This window comes from Mauremys reevesii, linkage group 13 (genome assembly GCF_016161935.1).
Source record: "Mauremys reevesii isolate NIE-2019 linkage group 13, ASM1616193v1, whole genome shotgun sequence".
Taxonomy (NCBI): domain Eukaryota; kingdom Metazoa; phylum Chordata; order Testudines; family Geoemydidae; genus Mauremys; species Mauremys reevesii.
In genome coordinates, this window is record NC_052635.1 from 31,713,570 (window position 1) to 31,730,176 (window position 16,607).

General features: G+C 47.5%; 1 protein-coding gene across 25 annotated transcripts in view; it reads right to left on the reverse strand.

The window, feature by feature from the left end:
• Positions 1-223: 223 nt before the first annotated feature.
• ZMYND8 (zinc finger MYND-type containing 8) overlaps positions 224-16,607 on the reverse strand; it is a 152,818-nt gene continuing 136,434 nt past the window's right edge. For all 25 annotated transcript variants that reach the window (XM_039498977.1, XM_039498982.1, XM_039498972.1 and 22 more), the window contains 4 exons: positions 13,091-13,330; positions 12,759-12,916; positions 11,332-11,421; positions 224-1,690 (listed from right to left, as the gene is read on the reverse strand). In XM_039498977.1, the coding sequence (XP_039354911.1) occupies positions 1,589-1,690; positions 11,332-11,421; positions 12,759-12,916; positions 13,091-13,330 (590 nt within the window). In that variant the 3' untranslated portion in view covers positions 224-1,588. The remainder of the gene's footprint in view (positions 1,691-11,331; positions 11,422-12,758; positions 12,917-13,090; positions 13,331-16,607) is intronic.

Here is a 16,607-nt window from a genome sequence, read left to right on the forward strand (position 1 = left end):
CTCAAGCCACCAAACTTCTCAATCTGAAGACCCTACATGAAGAAAATGTTCATGATCTGGAGACTACAGAAATAAACATCCAGATAGAAGGAAACTGGAGATCTAGGAACACAAACCATTTTTCTAAAACAGTTTAATAAAAAATTGTGACGATTCCTGAAAATCTGGGGAAACCCAAAGCATAGAGTGTGTCACCTGTCTCAGTCACAAAGAAACACAATAATCAAAAAGATATTTAAGTTTAATACAAATTTTATACAAAGAAAATGTGAAAAAATACTTCCATATGCTAAAAGCAATTATGCTTCACAAATAAGGCCAGCTAGGCTATTTTTGACACAACTGCAATTCACGAATATTCTGTTCTTGATTTTTTTCTTCTAATACTTTTTTTCCCTCTAATGTGGGTAACTAGCTGGAGACTGTACAAACTGCATCCTTTTATAAACAATGGGAGAAATCAACATGACTAAAATGTACAACAAAATGTACTGGAATGATATAATACAATTAATTTTCTCATATACATACATCACCTTTGCTTTGTTCAATGCTTTCGTTTTACACAACATACAAAATGATACTACAGTATAAGTGTAACAGACAGAATTTTCATGGGTTACTTTCTCATACTGTACTGTTTCATGCTTACATAAAAACGTAAATTCCATCATATAAATAATACATGCTCTAGCCCAGCATCAAAAGTCCTTTGCCCATGTTTCCTGATACATAGTCTTCTCCAAATCAAGTTCTTGTTCCATTTGAAAAGCATTTCAAAGTTCTTAGAGAGGATTTTAAAAAAAACAACTATGAACCATAGAAAAAAAATCCACCTTTCTCACATCTGATACTATTGATCAGAAATCATGTTACCAACTAATTGGTGGTATTCTTTCTACTCTTCTGCTGTTAGGCTGAATGAAATTTAAGCTGGTTTCCTGTAAACAATATTATTTTTAACAGTCTGATCACTGTAAAAAAACAAAAAATACCCTCTTTGTGTACTTCAAGGTCCACATATTGGAAATTTCATAATTTGCCTAATAAAATGAAATTTTAAAAGGTACATTTTCAACTTTAGTTGCACAAAAAGAAATTTTAACAGTTTCAAAGTGCACAATTGTTTTCATTACCAAATGCAAATTAAGAAGATCAGATTCTCTCTTGATAATAAAGAGTAAGTGATTTTATGTGCAACTGCAGTTCCTTAAGTCCAGTTTTCAATGTTCGTTCGTGATAAGGCTGTTTTAATCTTTCCTTTACCAACTTCAAACACTCTTTATAAGTTAAAGTCAATACAAATATAAAAAGGAGATGGTACTCTAACTTTAATGACATCCACAAATTGTACATTATTTACAACTGAAGCATAGATTTAACATGGATCTTACCTGTCCTCAGCTTTTTAAAGCCAGCGCTAATGCTTTACATTAATGTAGTGTAGTTAATGCTTTGTACACATATACAAAGCTAAAGTCTGAACCTTTGAGGTTAATCCAAAGAACTGTGTTTATTTTCACATTTCTATTAGACAGATTTTTATTAGTTATTTATTCCAACAGTCGCCTGGGCTTCTTGTTAGTAGTTAGACTCTTCGTACTTGGACTGGCATTGTGGTCTGAACATACTGAACTCCAGTTCTCATTGCCACTGTCCCAGCAGAAGGACTTACCACTACAGGAATGGTCTGTGGATTAAAACCAAGCAAAACACATATTGTTATATTAAAGGTCACATTCACACCACCACAGAAATAGAGCCCATTATTTTCCAGTGAAAAACCAGGAAAAAGTAGGATATTTTATTTAAGGTTTATCGCCTTTTCTTACCACATTTTTGCCCCACCAAAAGGCAGAGTGTAACATCTCAGCTTCCCTACAGCCAATTATTATGCTATACACCGATACAAGGACAGGTGGTTCCTATGGGTACTGTAAATATTCTGCCTGTTCTTGAAGAATTCAGTTCTCAGTAGCTAGCCCATCCAGTGGTACATTTCCCAAAACTAATACAGAAAAGGACTGTGAAAATCCTTTGTTACCTGGAAAAACATATTTGTGACTAATTGAATTGGAATACAAAACACATGAGTTTACAGGTGCATTTAGGGTTTCACAGTTACATTAATACTGTTCTTCCCAGAAAGGATCCCCCCTGTGTGCACTTAAGCACAGGTGAGAACAAAAAAATATATGTTTGGATAAAAACAATAGTGTTTATAATACTGCAAGCTTACTTTGCACAGATCAATTAATGACAAAACCCAACTATTATTGGGAATTGCCTTTTGCCATTCTTAGGCTTTGTCTACTCTACCACTTTTGTCAGTAAAACTTTTCTCGTGAAAACAACACCCCCCTGTACTGACGTAAGTTTCACCAGCAAAAGTGCTGGTGTGACTAGCGCTATGTAGGCAGGAGAGTCTCCCACTGACACAGCTAAGGCTGCTCGTTGAGGCTGGTTTAATTATGCTGGCAGGAGAGCTCTCTCTTCTGCTGGCAAAGAGCGGCTACATGGGAGACCTTACAGTGGCACAGCTGTAGCGGTACAGCTGTGCTGCTGTAAGGTCCATAGTGTAGACACAGCCTCAGTAAGAACATTAATTTAGAATAAAACTTTGCACTTCTGTCAAGGTTTCCAACTGAAGGTATCAAAGTGCTTTATACACATTTACAAATTGAGTCCCATGACACACTATTTGGTAGGTATTTTATTCTATAGCTAGACACACAGGCACAAAATGGTTAAGTGACTTGCTCAAGGTCACACCAAATCTCTGGCAGACCTGGGAACCTTCCTCCAAAGAAATTTAAATCAGTTTAGAAGCTGCAGTACTGAGCAATCCGTAAAGTATGTGCAGACACACACCTCCTGAAGCCCAACTGGTGATCAAATAGCTGCATCAGTTTCTGTTCTGAAGGCTTTAAAGTGAAAGAAACAAGGAGCAAAGGCTTTTTGGGGAACTGAAAGGGATGCATAAATCTTCCCTCTGACATGTGATATAAAACTCCACAGAAGGCAGAAGAATAAATGCACATTTTCCACAGAGTTTCATAGAGCGTTTTATACTGGTGCTTTGGTAGTACGGTATTCAGCAAATGTTCCTACTGTCCTTGCTAGAAAAAAGCTGGAATATTTGTGATAAATTCTATTAATTGCAGAAGCTGCAACATTTCTGCAGAAATGGAAAGATGACAGATTTAGCACTTCACCATTTATCGCTGTTTTGATTCTAAGAAGAATAAAAAACTAAACATAGAATAAGTTTGCTAAGTAAACTCAAGACTATAGCCATTTAGTAATCAGGATGACTTTAGATGTGCAAAGAAGGTTTATTGGAAGCCATTCAGAGTAAGGACCCTCAAGTGGGAAAGCAATTGGTAGTTAGAGAACTAGAAAGTACGTCTGTGTCTATGCTACAGAGACTATGGCTATGTCTACACTAGAGATCTTACAGTGGCACAGCTGTACTGCTGCTGCTACACCACCGTAAGGTCTCCCGTGTAGCTGCTCTATGCCGACAGGAGAGCTCTCCCATCAGCATAATTAAACCACCCCCAATGTTGGTGGGAGAGTGTTTTTTCACACCACTGACCAACAAAAGTGCGAGTGTAGACACAGCTGACAGCATATGCCGGCTTAACCTGTAGCACGGATGCAACCTATTATCAATGGAAGGAGTTTTTTCATCAGTGTAGGAACACCAAATTCCTGAATGAAGTTAGCCACATTGATGGAAGCATTCTTCCATTGACATAGCTGCACTGGGGGTTAGGTCGGCATAGCTATGTTGGTGAGGGTGTGGATTCTTTCACACCCCTGACAGATGTAGCTATGTCGACGTAACTTATAAGTGTGGACCAAGTTGAGAATGCCACTAGGAAAGTGTCTATTAGTAGTACAAGTAAGGAACTTAAATTTGCTATCTGGATCTTTTAAAAACATGTGTTCAGCTGGGAATAGTCCCAATTTTTAATCCCCGTTTTACTGATCAAGGTGTAGTATGTGTTAAGACTCCTTAAATGTGTTGTGGTTATTTCCTCAGAGAGGTAAATTTTCAGCCAAGCCTCTCCACAGAAGTACACATTTGTGCATGCTCAGGCATTAGACTATTTAACGGGTATGTTGCTGTATTAGCACACACAAGTTGTTTGCAGCTGTGCAGAGCAGATGTAAGTATGTGCACGTACAAGCAAGCACCTAAAACTTTTTAGGGTTTTCAGATTCCTTTTTACTCAAGTCACATACACACTCCATATTCAGTAGGTCAGTTGTGGAAGTTATCGCCATTTCCTGAATGCATGAAGAGGCCAATTTAGGATATTGGAGCATTGGCATTTTTCACAAAGAAACTAACTTGGTTTGATGCCTGCAGTCTGATTTCAGAATAGTTATAATGGCTTCTCACTGGTGCTGGGAGTCTGTCAGGGTAATATAGGGGGTGCTAAGTACTTTCTTGAGAGGTGCTGAGTGCTCTCAATTACGATTAAATTAATGAAACAGCTGTTGGGAAGGGTTTTTTGTTTTTTAAAGTCATGACATCCAGCAAGAATATCCTCAGAATGAAAGAATTAATGGATGGGACACGACGGTTGTGCAACACTGTATGAAAAACCACAAATAACTTCTATAACAAAGCAACCATTAAGATCCTAGTATGAAAATGAACTAAACCAGCTACATGAACACTGGCTGAGTTACTTTTGCTGTCCAGCACCCAAAAATGGGGAATACATGATGCTAAGTGTCAGTGGGACACTAGCATTTTTCCCTGTTGGTATGATGAACTTCAGCTCAGATTCCACATTGAAATCGAAGTGCAGCATTAGGGGGCATTACATGGAATTTAAAGTGCTATGTTAGGGAGCTCTAAACATTAAATGGAGCTAAATTCTGTCTCATCTCTGGTGAGTGCACTAGGAGAAAAAGACAGTTACCTTTTGCGTAACTGGTGTTCTTCGAGATGTGTTGCTCATGTCTATTCCGGTGCTGGAAGTTTTTCCCCAGCAGTACCCGTAGGGGAGCACCCCTAGCGACCCCTGGAGTGGCACCTCCATGGCGCAGTATAAGGGACGCTGCACGCTCCCCCCCACCCTCAGTTCCTTCTTGCCAGACAACTCCGACAGGGGAAGGAAGGCGGGATGTGGAATAGACATGAGCAACACATCTCGAAGAACACCAGTTACGGAAAAGGTAACTGTCTCTTCTTCGAGTGATTGGTCATGTGTATTCCACAATAGGTGATTCCAAGCTATATCTGTTGGAGGTAGGAAGGAGTTCACAAACTCTCAGGACAGAGTATGGCCCAGCTGAACCTGGCGTCCTCCCTGGTCTGGGAGACGAGGTGAACGTGTGAACTTGAAGACCATGTGGCAGCCCTACATGTCCTCAATGGGGACATGGGCCAAAAAGGTAGCCGACGAGGCCTGTGCCCTAGTCAACTGTGCCTTCACAATTGGTGGCGGAGGGATTCCCGCCAGGTCATAATAGGTACGGATGCACGAGGTGATCCAATTGGAGAGCCATTGAGTGGAGATCGGCCGACCTTTCATGCACTCGGATGAGGCAATGAACAGTTGCGAGGACTTCCTGAACGGCTTAGTCCGCTCCAGGTAAAAAGCCAGAGCCCATCTCACATCCAGGGTGTGGAGGCGGCGCTCTTCACTGGATGCATGGGGTTTGGGGCAGAGGACTGGCAGAAAAATGTCCTGACCCATGTGACAGGTGGAGACCACCTTCGGGAGGTGTGGGGGGAGCTGGACCTTATCTTTATGAAACACTGTGTACGGGGGCTCGGAGGTCAGGGCCCTGAGTTCAGAGACCCGCCTAGCCAACATGATCACAACCAGGAAGGCTACCTTCTACGAGAGGTGTGACCAGGAGCACGTAGCTAGTGGCTCAAATGAGGGCCCCATGAGATGGGCCAACACCAGGTTTAGGTCCCACTGCAGGACTGGGACCTAACGTACGGGAAGAGATGATCCAACCACTTAAGGAATCAGCCAGTGATAGCATGGGAGAATACCATGTGGTCCTGCACCAGCGGGTGGAAGGCCAATATGGCTGCCAGGTGCACCTTGACTGATGAGGGCACCAGGCCCTGGGCTCTAAGGTGAAGGAGGTAGTCCAGAATCACCTGGATCGGGGTAGCCACCGGGGAAACACCCCGCTCATCCGCCCATCTGGAAAACCGAGACCACTTTGCCAAATATGCTTGGCGCATGGAGGGTCGCCTGCTTTCTAAGAGGACGGGCTGAACCCCTTCCAAGCATGTCTTTTCCTCCCGGCCTAACCATTGAGCAGCCATGCCATGAGGTGGAGTGCCGCTAGGTTGGGGTGGCGGACACGGCCCTGGTCCTGGGAGAGTAGGTCTGGGCGGGAGACAACGGCCATGGTGGGGACCGCCAGGCCCATAAGGGCTCCGTACCAATGCTGCCTGGGCCATGCCGGGGCAATGAGAAGGACCCGGGCCTTGTCTCTCTATCTTTTCCTGGACCTTTCCGATCTGCGGTAACGAGGGAAAGGCATAGAGAAACTGGCCTGACCAGAACAGGAAGAAGGCATTGGAGATAGCGCCCTGTCCCAGCCCCCTCCCTCTCTCCCCCCGAGCAGAACTGGGGACAGTGACAGTTCTGCCGAGTCGCGAACAGGTCCACCTGTGGAGTTCCCCACACTTGGAAAAGTCTGTGCACCACTTCTGGGTGCAAAGACCACTCACACTGAGAGAAGTCCCTGATTAAGCGATCTGCCCACAAGTTCCGGGCGAGCTTTGTGGCAGAGGATCGGGCCCCGCCTTGCCTGTTGATGTAAAACATTGAGGCCGTGTTGTCTGTGAGAACCCTGACCACCTGGCACTCCAGGTGCGAGTGGAAGGCCATGCACGCCAGCCATACCGTCCTGAGCTCCTTGACGTTTATGTGGAGGGTCAGATTCTGAGCCAACCACAGACCTTGGGTCTGAACGTTCCCCACATGGGCCCCCCATCCCAGGTCCAATGCGTCAAGACACCAGATCCAGCGAAAGGGCCCTCCCCCTGAACGGGACCCCTTGGAGCATGTTTCTCAGGGAGGACCACCATCGTAGGGAGGTGATCACTGGCTCGGGCACCGCGAGGACTTTGTCCATCGTGTCTCTGGCCTGGGAGAACTCCAGGGCCAACCAGAGCTGGAGGGGCCTCATCCTGAGTCTGGCGTGACGGACCACATACGTGCATGCCGACATGTGACCCAAGAGCAGGAGGCACGCTCTGGCTGTTGTCACCGGAAACCTTGTGACTGTGTCGATGAGCCCCTTCAGGGTCTTGAACCTGTCTGGTAGGAGGGAGGCTCTGGCCGACGAGGCATCCAGAACCGCCCTGATAAACTCTATGCGTTGTACCGGGACTAACGTGGACTTGGTGTTGTTCACCAACAGGCCAAAGCGGTGCACATGGACTGAAGGAGCACCACGTAATATCACACCTGCGACCAGGAACTGCCCTTGACCAACCAGTAGTCCAGAGAGGGGAAGATCTGGATTCCCCCCAGAGCCTGAGGTAGGCCGCTACCACCGACATACATTTAGTGAATATCCTGGGGGTAGTGGACAGGCCAAATGGGAGGACCATAAATTGGTAGTGTTCCTGCCCCACCGTGAAACTGAGGAAGCGTCTGTGCCTCTCGAATATGTGAATGTGGAAGTATGCGTCCTGCAGATCGAGGGCGGCGTACCAGTCCCCTTGATCCAGGGAGGGGATGATGGAGGCTAGGGAGACCATGCGGAACTTGAACTTCACCATGTACTGGTTCAGACGTTGCAGATCCAAGATGGGCCTGAGCCCCCTTTGGCCTTCAGGATTAGGAAATAGCGGGAGTAGTACCCCTTGCCTTTGAACCTCCCCTCTCACGCCCCGGCACTGCTTCTACCGCTCCTAGGCCCAGGAGCCACCTCACCTCCTGCTAGAGCAGAGCCTCGTTCAAGGGGTCCCCCAGGAGGGACGGGGCAGAGAGTGGTTGGGCAGGGTGGAAGTAAACTGGAGGGTGTAGCCCCGATGGTACTGAGGAACCATCACTCCGAGGTCCACCGCGACCACTCTGGGAGGAAAGTACACAACCAATTGGAGAAGGAAAGCTTTATTGAGGGTGGATCCCTGATGAGAACTGCAGGGCACCCCGTGTGTCCTGTCAAAACCGCCTTTTCCCTGCCTGCTTGCCTTTGGAAGACACAGGCTGAGGGGCAGGCCGAGACTGCCTCTGTGGGCACCTCTTATAGTCCCGCAACTTTTCATAAGCGGTATTGTATTTTGAATGGGTGGCCTGGATGGGAGTCTGCTGTGGCTTGAACTTAGGTTTAGCTGGAGCCAGAACAGAGAGACCCAGAGCCTGGAGCACTGTGCGGGAGTCTTTCAGGCCATGCAGCTTTGTATCCATTTGTTCCGCAAACAGAGCTTTGCCGTCAAAACGGGAGGTCCTGCAGGGAGGTCTGCGCCTCACTGGACAGTCCAGAGAGCAGGAGCCATGACACCCTTCTCATGGATGCCGCTGAGGCCATGGACTGCGCGGCCATGTCTGCTGCATCCAAAGCTGCCTGCAGGGTTGCCCTGGCAGCCGCTGTATCCTCCTCCACCAGCACTTTTAACTCCTTCTTGTCGCGCTCCTCGAACTTGGCCAGGGAGCTGCACAGATTGAACTCATACTGGCCCAGGATAGCCTGGTGGTTCGTCACCTGTAACTGGAAGCTCAAGGATGAATACATTTTTCTTCCAAATGAGTCCAGCCTCCTTGAATCTTTATTTTTTGGAGTAGAGGCTGGTTGGCCCTGCCATTCCCTGTGATTGACCAACTTGACCACCAGGGAGTTAGGAGCACAAAATACTTGCGTTCATCTCTCTTAGAGATGTGGGCCAATGAGGCCAGGGTTTGCCATAGGGCATTTGAAATTTTTGCCACACCTTCGTGTAGAGGCAAGGCCACCCTGCCCAGTGCCAAGGAGGACAGTACATTAAACACGGAGTCAGAGGGCTCCATCTCCTCTGCCTGGAGGTGGAGGCTTGATGCCACCCTTTTTAAGAGTTGTTGGTGGGCCCTAAAGTCCTCCTGTGGGACAGAGGGAAGAGGGGCCGTAATTGCCTCATCAAGGGAGGGCAAGGAGGCCAGCGCGGTACTTTGTGTGTCCACCGGCACTGGAGGGTCCACCACCTGGTTGGTCTCCAGGCATGGTGCCGATGTACGTCCTACCGACTCCTTCCTCGGAGGTCTAGAGAGGGAGGCCGATGGTCCTTCTGAGGCTCCGGCCACCAAGCAAGCCCCCACCTGCTGTGGCACTGGCGGAGCCGGCCGTTCGGCTTGGCTGGCGTGGCCCATTGATGGATGACTACGAAGGGAGGCCAGGCTGACATACAACCTGTCGTTGTCCTTGGACTGGGAGGAGTGGTGGCACCAGGAGCGATGCCGACCATGGGACCGTGATCCCGACGTGGAGGACCGGTACCATCAGTAACAGCTGCTCCGCGATCAGCTCCGGAAGGTGGACCCGCGACGGCGAGAAACTGGCAATCGACCCCCAGGGCTGTGGGGATGGTGCCGTGGCGGGGTCCTGCAGCGGGATGACGAACAAGAACGGTGTCAACATTCGTGTCGTGACCAGCTGAGATAGTCCTTCCGAGACAAGGACCTTTGGTGTCATCTGCCTCGGCCTCATCGGTGTTTGCTCCTTGAGGCAGAGTGGTGCCGCAAGTCTCAGTCAGACAGAACCCAACCAGACAGCCTGGTGGGAGTGTAGGACGACAGTCGTTGGGCGGCGAACAGCATTGGGAACATTCCCTCGACCGAGATGGGGGCAACTGTGGAGATCCCAGTAGCAGCTTGCCTCTGGAGCGCAGGGCCAACATCTGCAGTGCTCCTGGTACGAGCATGGACATGACATCCCGGACTGCCTGCAGGGCCTCCGGTGTGGAGGGCATCTGGACATCTGGGGAGGCCTGCTCCGAATGGGCCAGGCTACTCCGCTCAACTTGAGTCGGAGGCCTAGAGGCTGGTGGGATCAAGGACTGCCCAACATGGGTCTAGCCTCTGTCCCGAGTTTACTCCGGTGCCGCAGCAAAGGCCTCTTCCTAGCCTTCTTGGCATGCCCCGTGGACGGGAAGTGGTGCCGACTAGTTGATGGCACCGAAGGGTCGCCGCACACCGACACCGCAGTGCCCGGTGTCAGCTCGGAGTGGTGCGCTGGAGCCAGGGTCAGTGCCGACTCCATCAGAATAGCCCAAAGCCTAATGTCCCTTTCTCTCTTGGTCCGAGGTTTAAACGACTTGCAAATCTTGCAGCGATCGCTGAGATGGGTTTCCCCCAAACAGTGTAAACAGTCCATGTGCGGATCACTCACTAGCATAGGTCGCCTACAAGTGTCGCACAACTTAAAACCCAGGGCATGGGGCATACCCCAGGCATTCTAGATAAACTAAACTAACTAACTAGAGGTACCACACACTGAATGAACAAGCAGTTCTGGGGACGAGCTACAGCAAAGCTGGAGCAGAGCAGTTCCCAAGTTCCTTTTTGCCGCCAGTGAAGGTGCTGAGGGTAGGGGGAGTGTGCAGCGCCCCTTATACCGCGCCATGGAGGTGCCACTCTGGGGGTTGCTAGGGACGCTCCCCTACAAGTACTGCTAAGGGAAAAACTTCTGGCACCAGTGCACGTGGCGAGCACACACACCTATTATAGAATACACATGAGCAATCACTCGAAGAAGAAATTAAAGCGCCTTTGGCACATTTGGAGTGGAATAAAGAATAGTGGGGATAATCCCAGTGACATAGCCATCATTTCCTCTCTCAGTAACACAGGTCCTGGTGCCCAAGGCCACATCTGAGACACAATACTAATGAATGCAGATTAGCTGCTCCTTCTGCCTTCATAGTTGCTGCAATATCAGGCTAGAACTTTAATATAGCAATATTATACAAAGCTCTTTAGGATACCACAGGAAAAGATGCTACATAAAATAAATGCTATATTTACCAGGATGTCTTGGTCAAATAACCAAAATCAAAAGGGTAAACAACTTTAATATTCTATTGCAGACAATGGTCTGACTATCTTCAGTGCCTTAAGTATATGCCCAGTGGCTTTTCCCAGCTCCTTGTAATAACCAAATGATGAAAATGGAAGGCATGAGAAAGATGGAATGTTGCACAGCAAAATAAGACATTTTGCATTGCAAATTGAGACTTGATACCAGTGAATTCATATCCTGATACAGCAACAGACAGGAAACAACCCCCAAAAGATATTGAGCTATTTTAAAGCCAGGAACAGTTCTATTGCAGACTTTAAATGATGATGATGTACTTACAATTGTGGGTTGAGTAGTTGGAATATAGGTGGTGGTCTGCGGTACCTGGACCAGTTTTATAGGCTGGTTGCTTGTCACACCTGTTGCTATCTGCAGAGACAGCACAGGTAACCTCAGTAAAAGTCTCAGCTTTTACATAAATTCCACCTAATTTATTATTACTATTAGAATATGAAATTTATGTTGGATGTTGTGTTAAAAATGTGCATCTTAATGAATTCACAGGTTACTTTTGTTAATAAAACAAAATTCAAATTATGAACATGATCAATGTACACAGCATGATGTTTCAGGTAGAACAACTATGTGAAAGACATTCTAAATTTAAAAAATGGAACATTCCATGGCAGAAGTCTTAGGTAACTGACTCCCCCCACACCTCCCAATACCGCATGATAAAGAAGTTTGTATTGACACAAACAATGCATACGGACATCAACTGAGCCACTGAAGCTCAATATAGTTCACCAGTTTTACTAGTGCATTCAAGTGAAACACACACTGCCTCTTTCTCTCCTCAAATATGGTTCCACCCCAAGTTACTCCCTTAGAAACCACATCAAACCTGAAGATCTAATTCCAGATGTTACCAGATGATGCCAGAAATGAACACAGGTTCTCTAGTGCACCACACTGTCCACTCTAGAGGACTAGCTCAATGAGACATCATGCTGGAATCACAATACTTTACAACATAATATTTTCTGTTTTTTAACATTTTCAAACATTGTCAATGATATTTACATTGAGGTAGGGGAATGGGTGGGGGGAAATATTGCAAGGGGCCAGCCCCCAATAAAGTTGTTGCTTTAATAATAGCTTTTTCTTGGCAGGGAAGAAGAGCATTACTGTAGAAATGGTTATTAGTCAAAACCTGCCTATAAAGTGGAGTCCTTATTATAGGCATTTATCTTGTATATGCAGTGATGGGGCCCTTTGCATCAGAGTACCTGCTCACCCTTGCCTGCAGAACACTGTCAGAGTAGATGGCAAGGAAGATGATATGCTTGCACGCTGCTCTCTTAACTGTAGATCCAGCAGTATTTGTGAGTGCTGTAGTCAGTATTGCTCAGCCCAGAAGGCAATTTATATTGTATTTGAAAGATCCAGACCAGAAGCAACACTGATGGGCCCTGGAGGGAGACAGGTCCAGTCCTCCTTGGCTGGAAGGATGTCAAGTCAACGTAAGATCTTATTGGGGATGAGTGGAGGGGAAGGGGTGATCCTGGAGGACATCCTGCTTCTCTCCCGCCAAATGGAATAGTATTGTCATGATGGAGGAAAAATACTATTTCCTACCTCACTCACAAAATGACCCTCTAGAAATGTACAAGGGGCCAAAAATTACTGATGTCCCAAGGATACCTTAGGCTCAGGTTTAAGAGAAATCAGACACATTCTTAGGCTGAAGTGACTGCGATACTCACTGTAACACAGTCTTTGTTTTTATCGGCTGCACTGTCCTTTTCCTTTGGGGTGCTGGCTGTTTCTGTGGATGGAGTCTGTGCACTGGAGCTGGGCTGGGACGATTTATTTAATGTTTCTGGGTTAATTTCTGTATCTGTTTCTTGTTGTGTTGCAGTAGCTAAAATAATTAAAAAAAAGGTTTATACAATATAGCCATTTGCAAAGTGTAGCAATCCACATTCACCCCTCCCCACTGGCACAACTGTGCACACATAAACGGAGACCATTTCCACCAGCCCCGTATTTCCTCACTCTGAGCAGCTGTGAGATAGGTTTCCCAGAGGCAGATTACCTGACTGTGTGCAGGATTTCATATGCTCAGGCCAGTGAGCTTGCTGGCAGGGGTAGTCACAGTAGCTGGTATTCCAGCAGCAGTAGAAGATGGCCTCTTTCTTGCAGTTGGCACACCACTGCTTCTTCTTGGTTTCATCCACAGCTTGCTGCTTCTCCAACTCCAGCTGCTTCTTTACTTCAGCAATCAAACGATCACGCTCCTGCTCAAGACTTTGCCGCATCTCCGCCATTGTCAATTCTAGTTGAGACACAAAGAAAGATGAGTCTATATTTCTCCCACTGGTAAGGTGCAAATTCCCAGGCTCAAAATTGTGGGGCCATCGTTTTTACCCTCTATTATTATTTATTATTTCTATTACAATTAGCTCCTTGATGCCTCAGTTGTGCTACATGAAGTATGATGTACTCCCCATCCGCTGCAGCTGCTTTGCACAGCCTTTGGCCTCAAAAGCCAAGAGCTTCAATACTGCTGTGAACTAGTTTTCAACAAATAAACAGGACCATGGATCACACTCTCCTCCCACAAACACAAATCCATCAAATCTATATTGTATCCTGGTTCCTTTAGACAGAAGAGTCTGGATGTCATTGCAACATGGCTCTCCCAGGACATAATTATAACAAAGTAAAAGTTCCAAAGCCAAAATGATTCCAGAAAGATTTGAAAGTCATATTTACTTTGATGAATAAAATGAGATAAACAAACAGAATCCATACACAGAATTATGCATCTACAAAAATTCAGTCCCCCATCCTTCACTTCAGCACAGCTTCACAGGACACAAAGGGATGAAATAAGATAGAATTACACAACTTTGTCCCCTAGGCCTCAGGCCAGTTCAACACCACATGTTATTTAAAAGGGATTCAGGAATTCTGTAACTTGTGCTTCACTGCAACTTTCCCCTAGGAGTCATTACATCAGCCAATGATCACTGAAGTGCAGCAGTACTTTAACCATGCCCTCATTTCCTGGCTACATGGTGGTGGAGATGTGGGGACTGGGAAGAGGTGTCCTTTAGCCAGCTATGCTGGTTCTATGCTCACTGAAAATCTCCCATGATGCAGAATCCTCAACTGCCTGTTTAAATCAGTATTTTGGCCCCTTTGCAATGCCAGAGTAGCATGGGCAGGGAGCAGGGATGAGTATCCGTCAGTCAGTTTTTAAAATAAATGTTTTATCGCAAGGGTTCTCACAACACATTTTTGGTGGCCTCAGAGTGCAGCCACCAACTCTTGCTAGTGGTCGCTCTGACACTTTTTCCTAAAATACTTAATTAACTTTAGGAAATACAAATAAATATGCATATATACATGTCCAAATCATTATAATTTATTTATGTAGGGTTTTCTTTTTGCAGACTCAGTAATAAAAATAATGTACAGTTGTCTATTCTTTGCTGGTCCTAAAAAGAATAGAAACACAAAGTGCTTTGTACGTTCTTTTCTTTTTTCTTATTGTTTCTTTTGCTTTTTTTTCTGGTTGCCTTCCCCGCTCCTCCTTTTTTAAGACTTGCTAGCTAGTAAGTATGCTGTGAAAAGTGATATTAACAAACATACAAATTAGGGCTGTCAAGCGATGAAAAAAATTTATCGCAATTAATCGCACTGTTAATAATAGGATACCATTTATTTAAATATTTTTGGATGTCTTCTACATTTTCAAATATATTGATTTCAGTTACAACACAGAAAAGACGGTTACTCACCTGTAGTAACTGTTGTTCTTCGAGATGTGTTGCTCCAATCCATTCCAGTTAGGTGTGCGCGCCGCGCGTGCACGGCTTCTCCGGAACTTTTTTACCCTAGCTACTCCGGCGGGCCGGCTGGCGCCCCCTGGAGTGGCGCCGCTATGGCGCTTGTTATATACCCCAGCCGGCCCGTCCGCTCCTCAGTTCCTTCTTGCCGGCTACTCCGACAGTGGGGAAGGAGGGCGGGTCTGGAATGGATTGGAGTAACACATCTCGAAGAACAACAGTTACTACAGGTGAGTAACCGTCTTTTTTTCTTCGAGTGATTGCTCCAATGCATTCCAGTTAGGTGATTCCCAAGCCTTACCTAGGCGGTGGGGTCGGAGTGAGACGTGGCAGAGTGTAAAACTGCTGAGCCGAAGGCTGCGTCGTCTCGAGACTGCTGCACCAACGCGTAGTGGGAGGCGAAGGTGTGGACCGAAGACCATGTGGCCGCTCGACAGATGTCCTGGATGGGGACATGGCTCAGGAAGGCGGCAGACGAGGCTTGCGCCCTCGTGGAATGAGCGGTGAAGCGGCCCGGGGGCACGTGAGCCAGCTCGTAGCATGCTCTGATGCATTGAGTTACCCAGGAGGAGATGCGCTGGGAAGAGACCGGCTCGCCTTTCATGCGGTCGGCGACTGCTATGAAGAGCTGTGTAGAACGCCGAAAAGGCTTCGTCCGCTCGATGTAAAAAGCGAGCGCTCTACGGACGTCGACGGTGTGGAGCTGCTGTTCCCGAGGCGAGGCATGGGGCTTCGGGAAGAAGACCGGGAGAAAGATGTCCTGATTGAGGTGGAAAGCCGAGACCACTTTTGGCAGGAAGGCCGGATGCGGACAAAGCTGCACCTTGTCTGCGTGGAAGACGGTGTATGGCGGACCTACCGTCAGCGCCCGGAGCTCCGAGACTCGTCTGGCCGATGTTATGGCGACGAGGAAGGCCGTCTTCCAGGAGAGGTAAAGAAGAGAACACGTGGCCATAGGTTCGAATGGCGGACCCATGAGTTTGGACAGGACGAGGTTCAAATCCCAGGTTGGGGCCGGACGCCGCACCGGCGGGTACAATCGGTCCAGGCCTTTCAGGAAGCGGGAGACCATCAGATTGGAAAAGATGGAGCGACCTTCCAGAGAAGGACGAAAAGCGGACACCACTGCCAGGTGTACCCGTAAGGAGGAGACCGCCAGACCTTGCTCCTTAAGGTACCAAAGGTAGTCCAGGATGGTAGGGACGGGTACGACGAAAGGGTTGAGTCCTCGTTGGTCACACCAGAGCGCGAACCTCTTCCATTTCGCCAGGTAGGTGGAGCGAGTGGAAGGCTTTCTGCTCTCAAGCAGGACTTGCTGCACGGCCGCCGAACAGTCCCTCTCTGCGTGGGTCAACCACGCAGGTACCAGGCTGTAAGATGGAGGGACTGCAGGTTCGGATGGTGGAGTCTGCCGAAGTCCTGCGTGATGAGGTCCGGCCATAACGGGAGGGGGATGGGATCCCGAACGGAGAGCTCGAGCAGCAGGGTGTACCAATGCTGTCTCGGCCAGACCGGAGCCACGAGTATGACGGTGGCTCGATCCCTCCGCAGCTTCTGGAGCACTCTGTGCACGAGCGGAAAAGGAGGGAAGGCATAGAGGAGGTGAGTCTGCCAGGGATACAGGAAGGCGTCCGACAGAGAGCCCGGCGAGTGACCCCGGAACGAGCAAAAGTGGAGACACTTCCTGTTCGCCTTGGAGGCGAAGAGGTCGACCCGGGGAAACCCCCACCTCTGGAAAATCGTATGTGCAACGTCGGG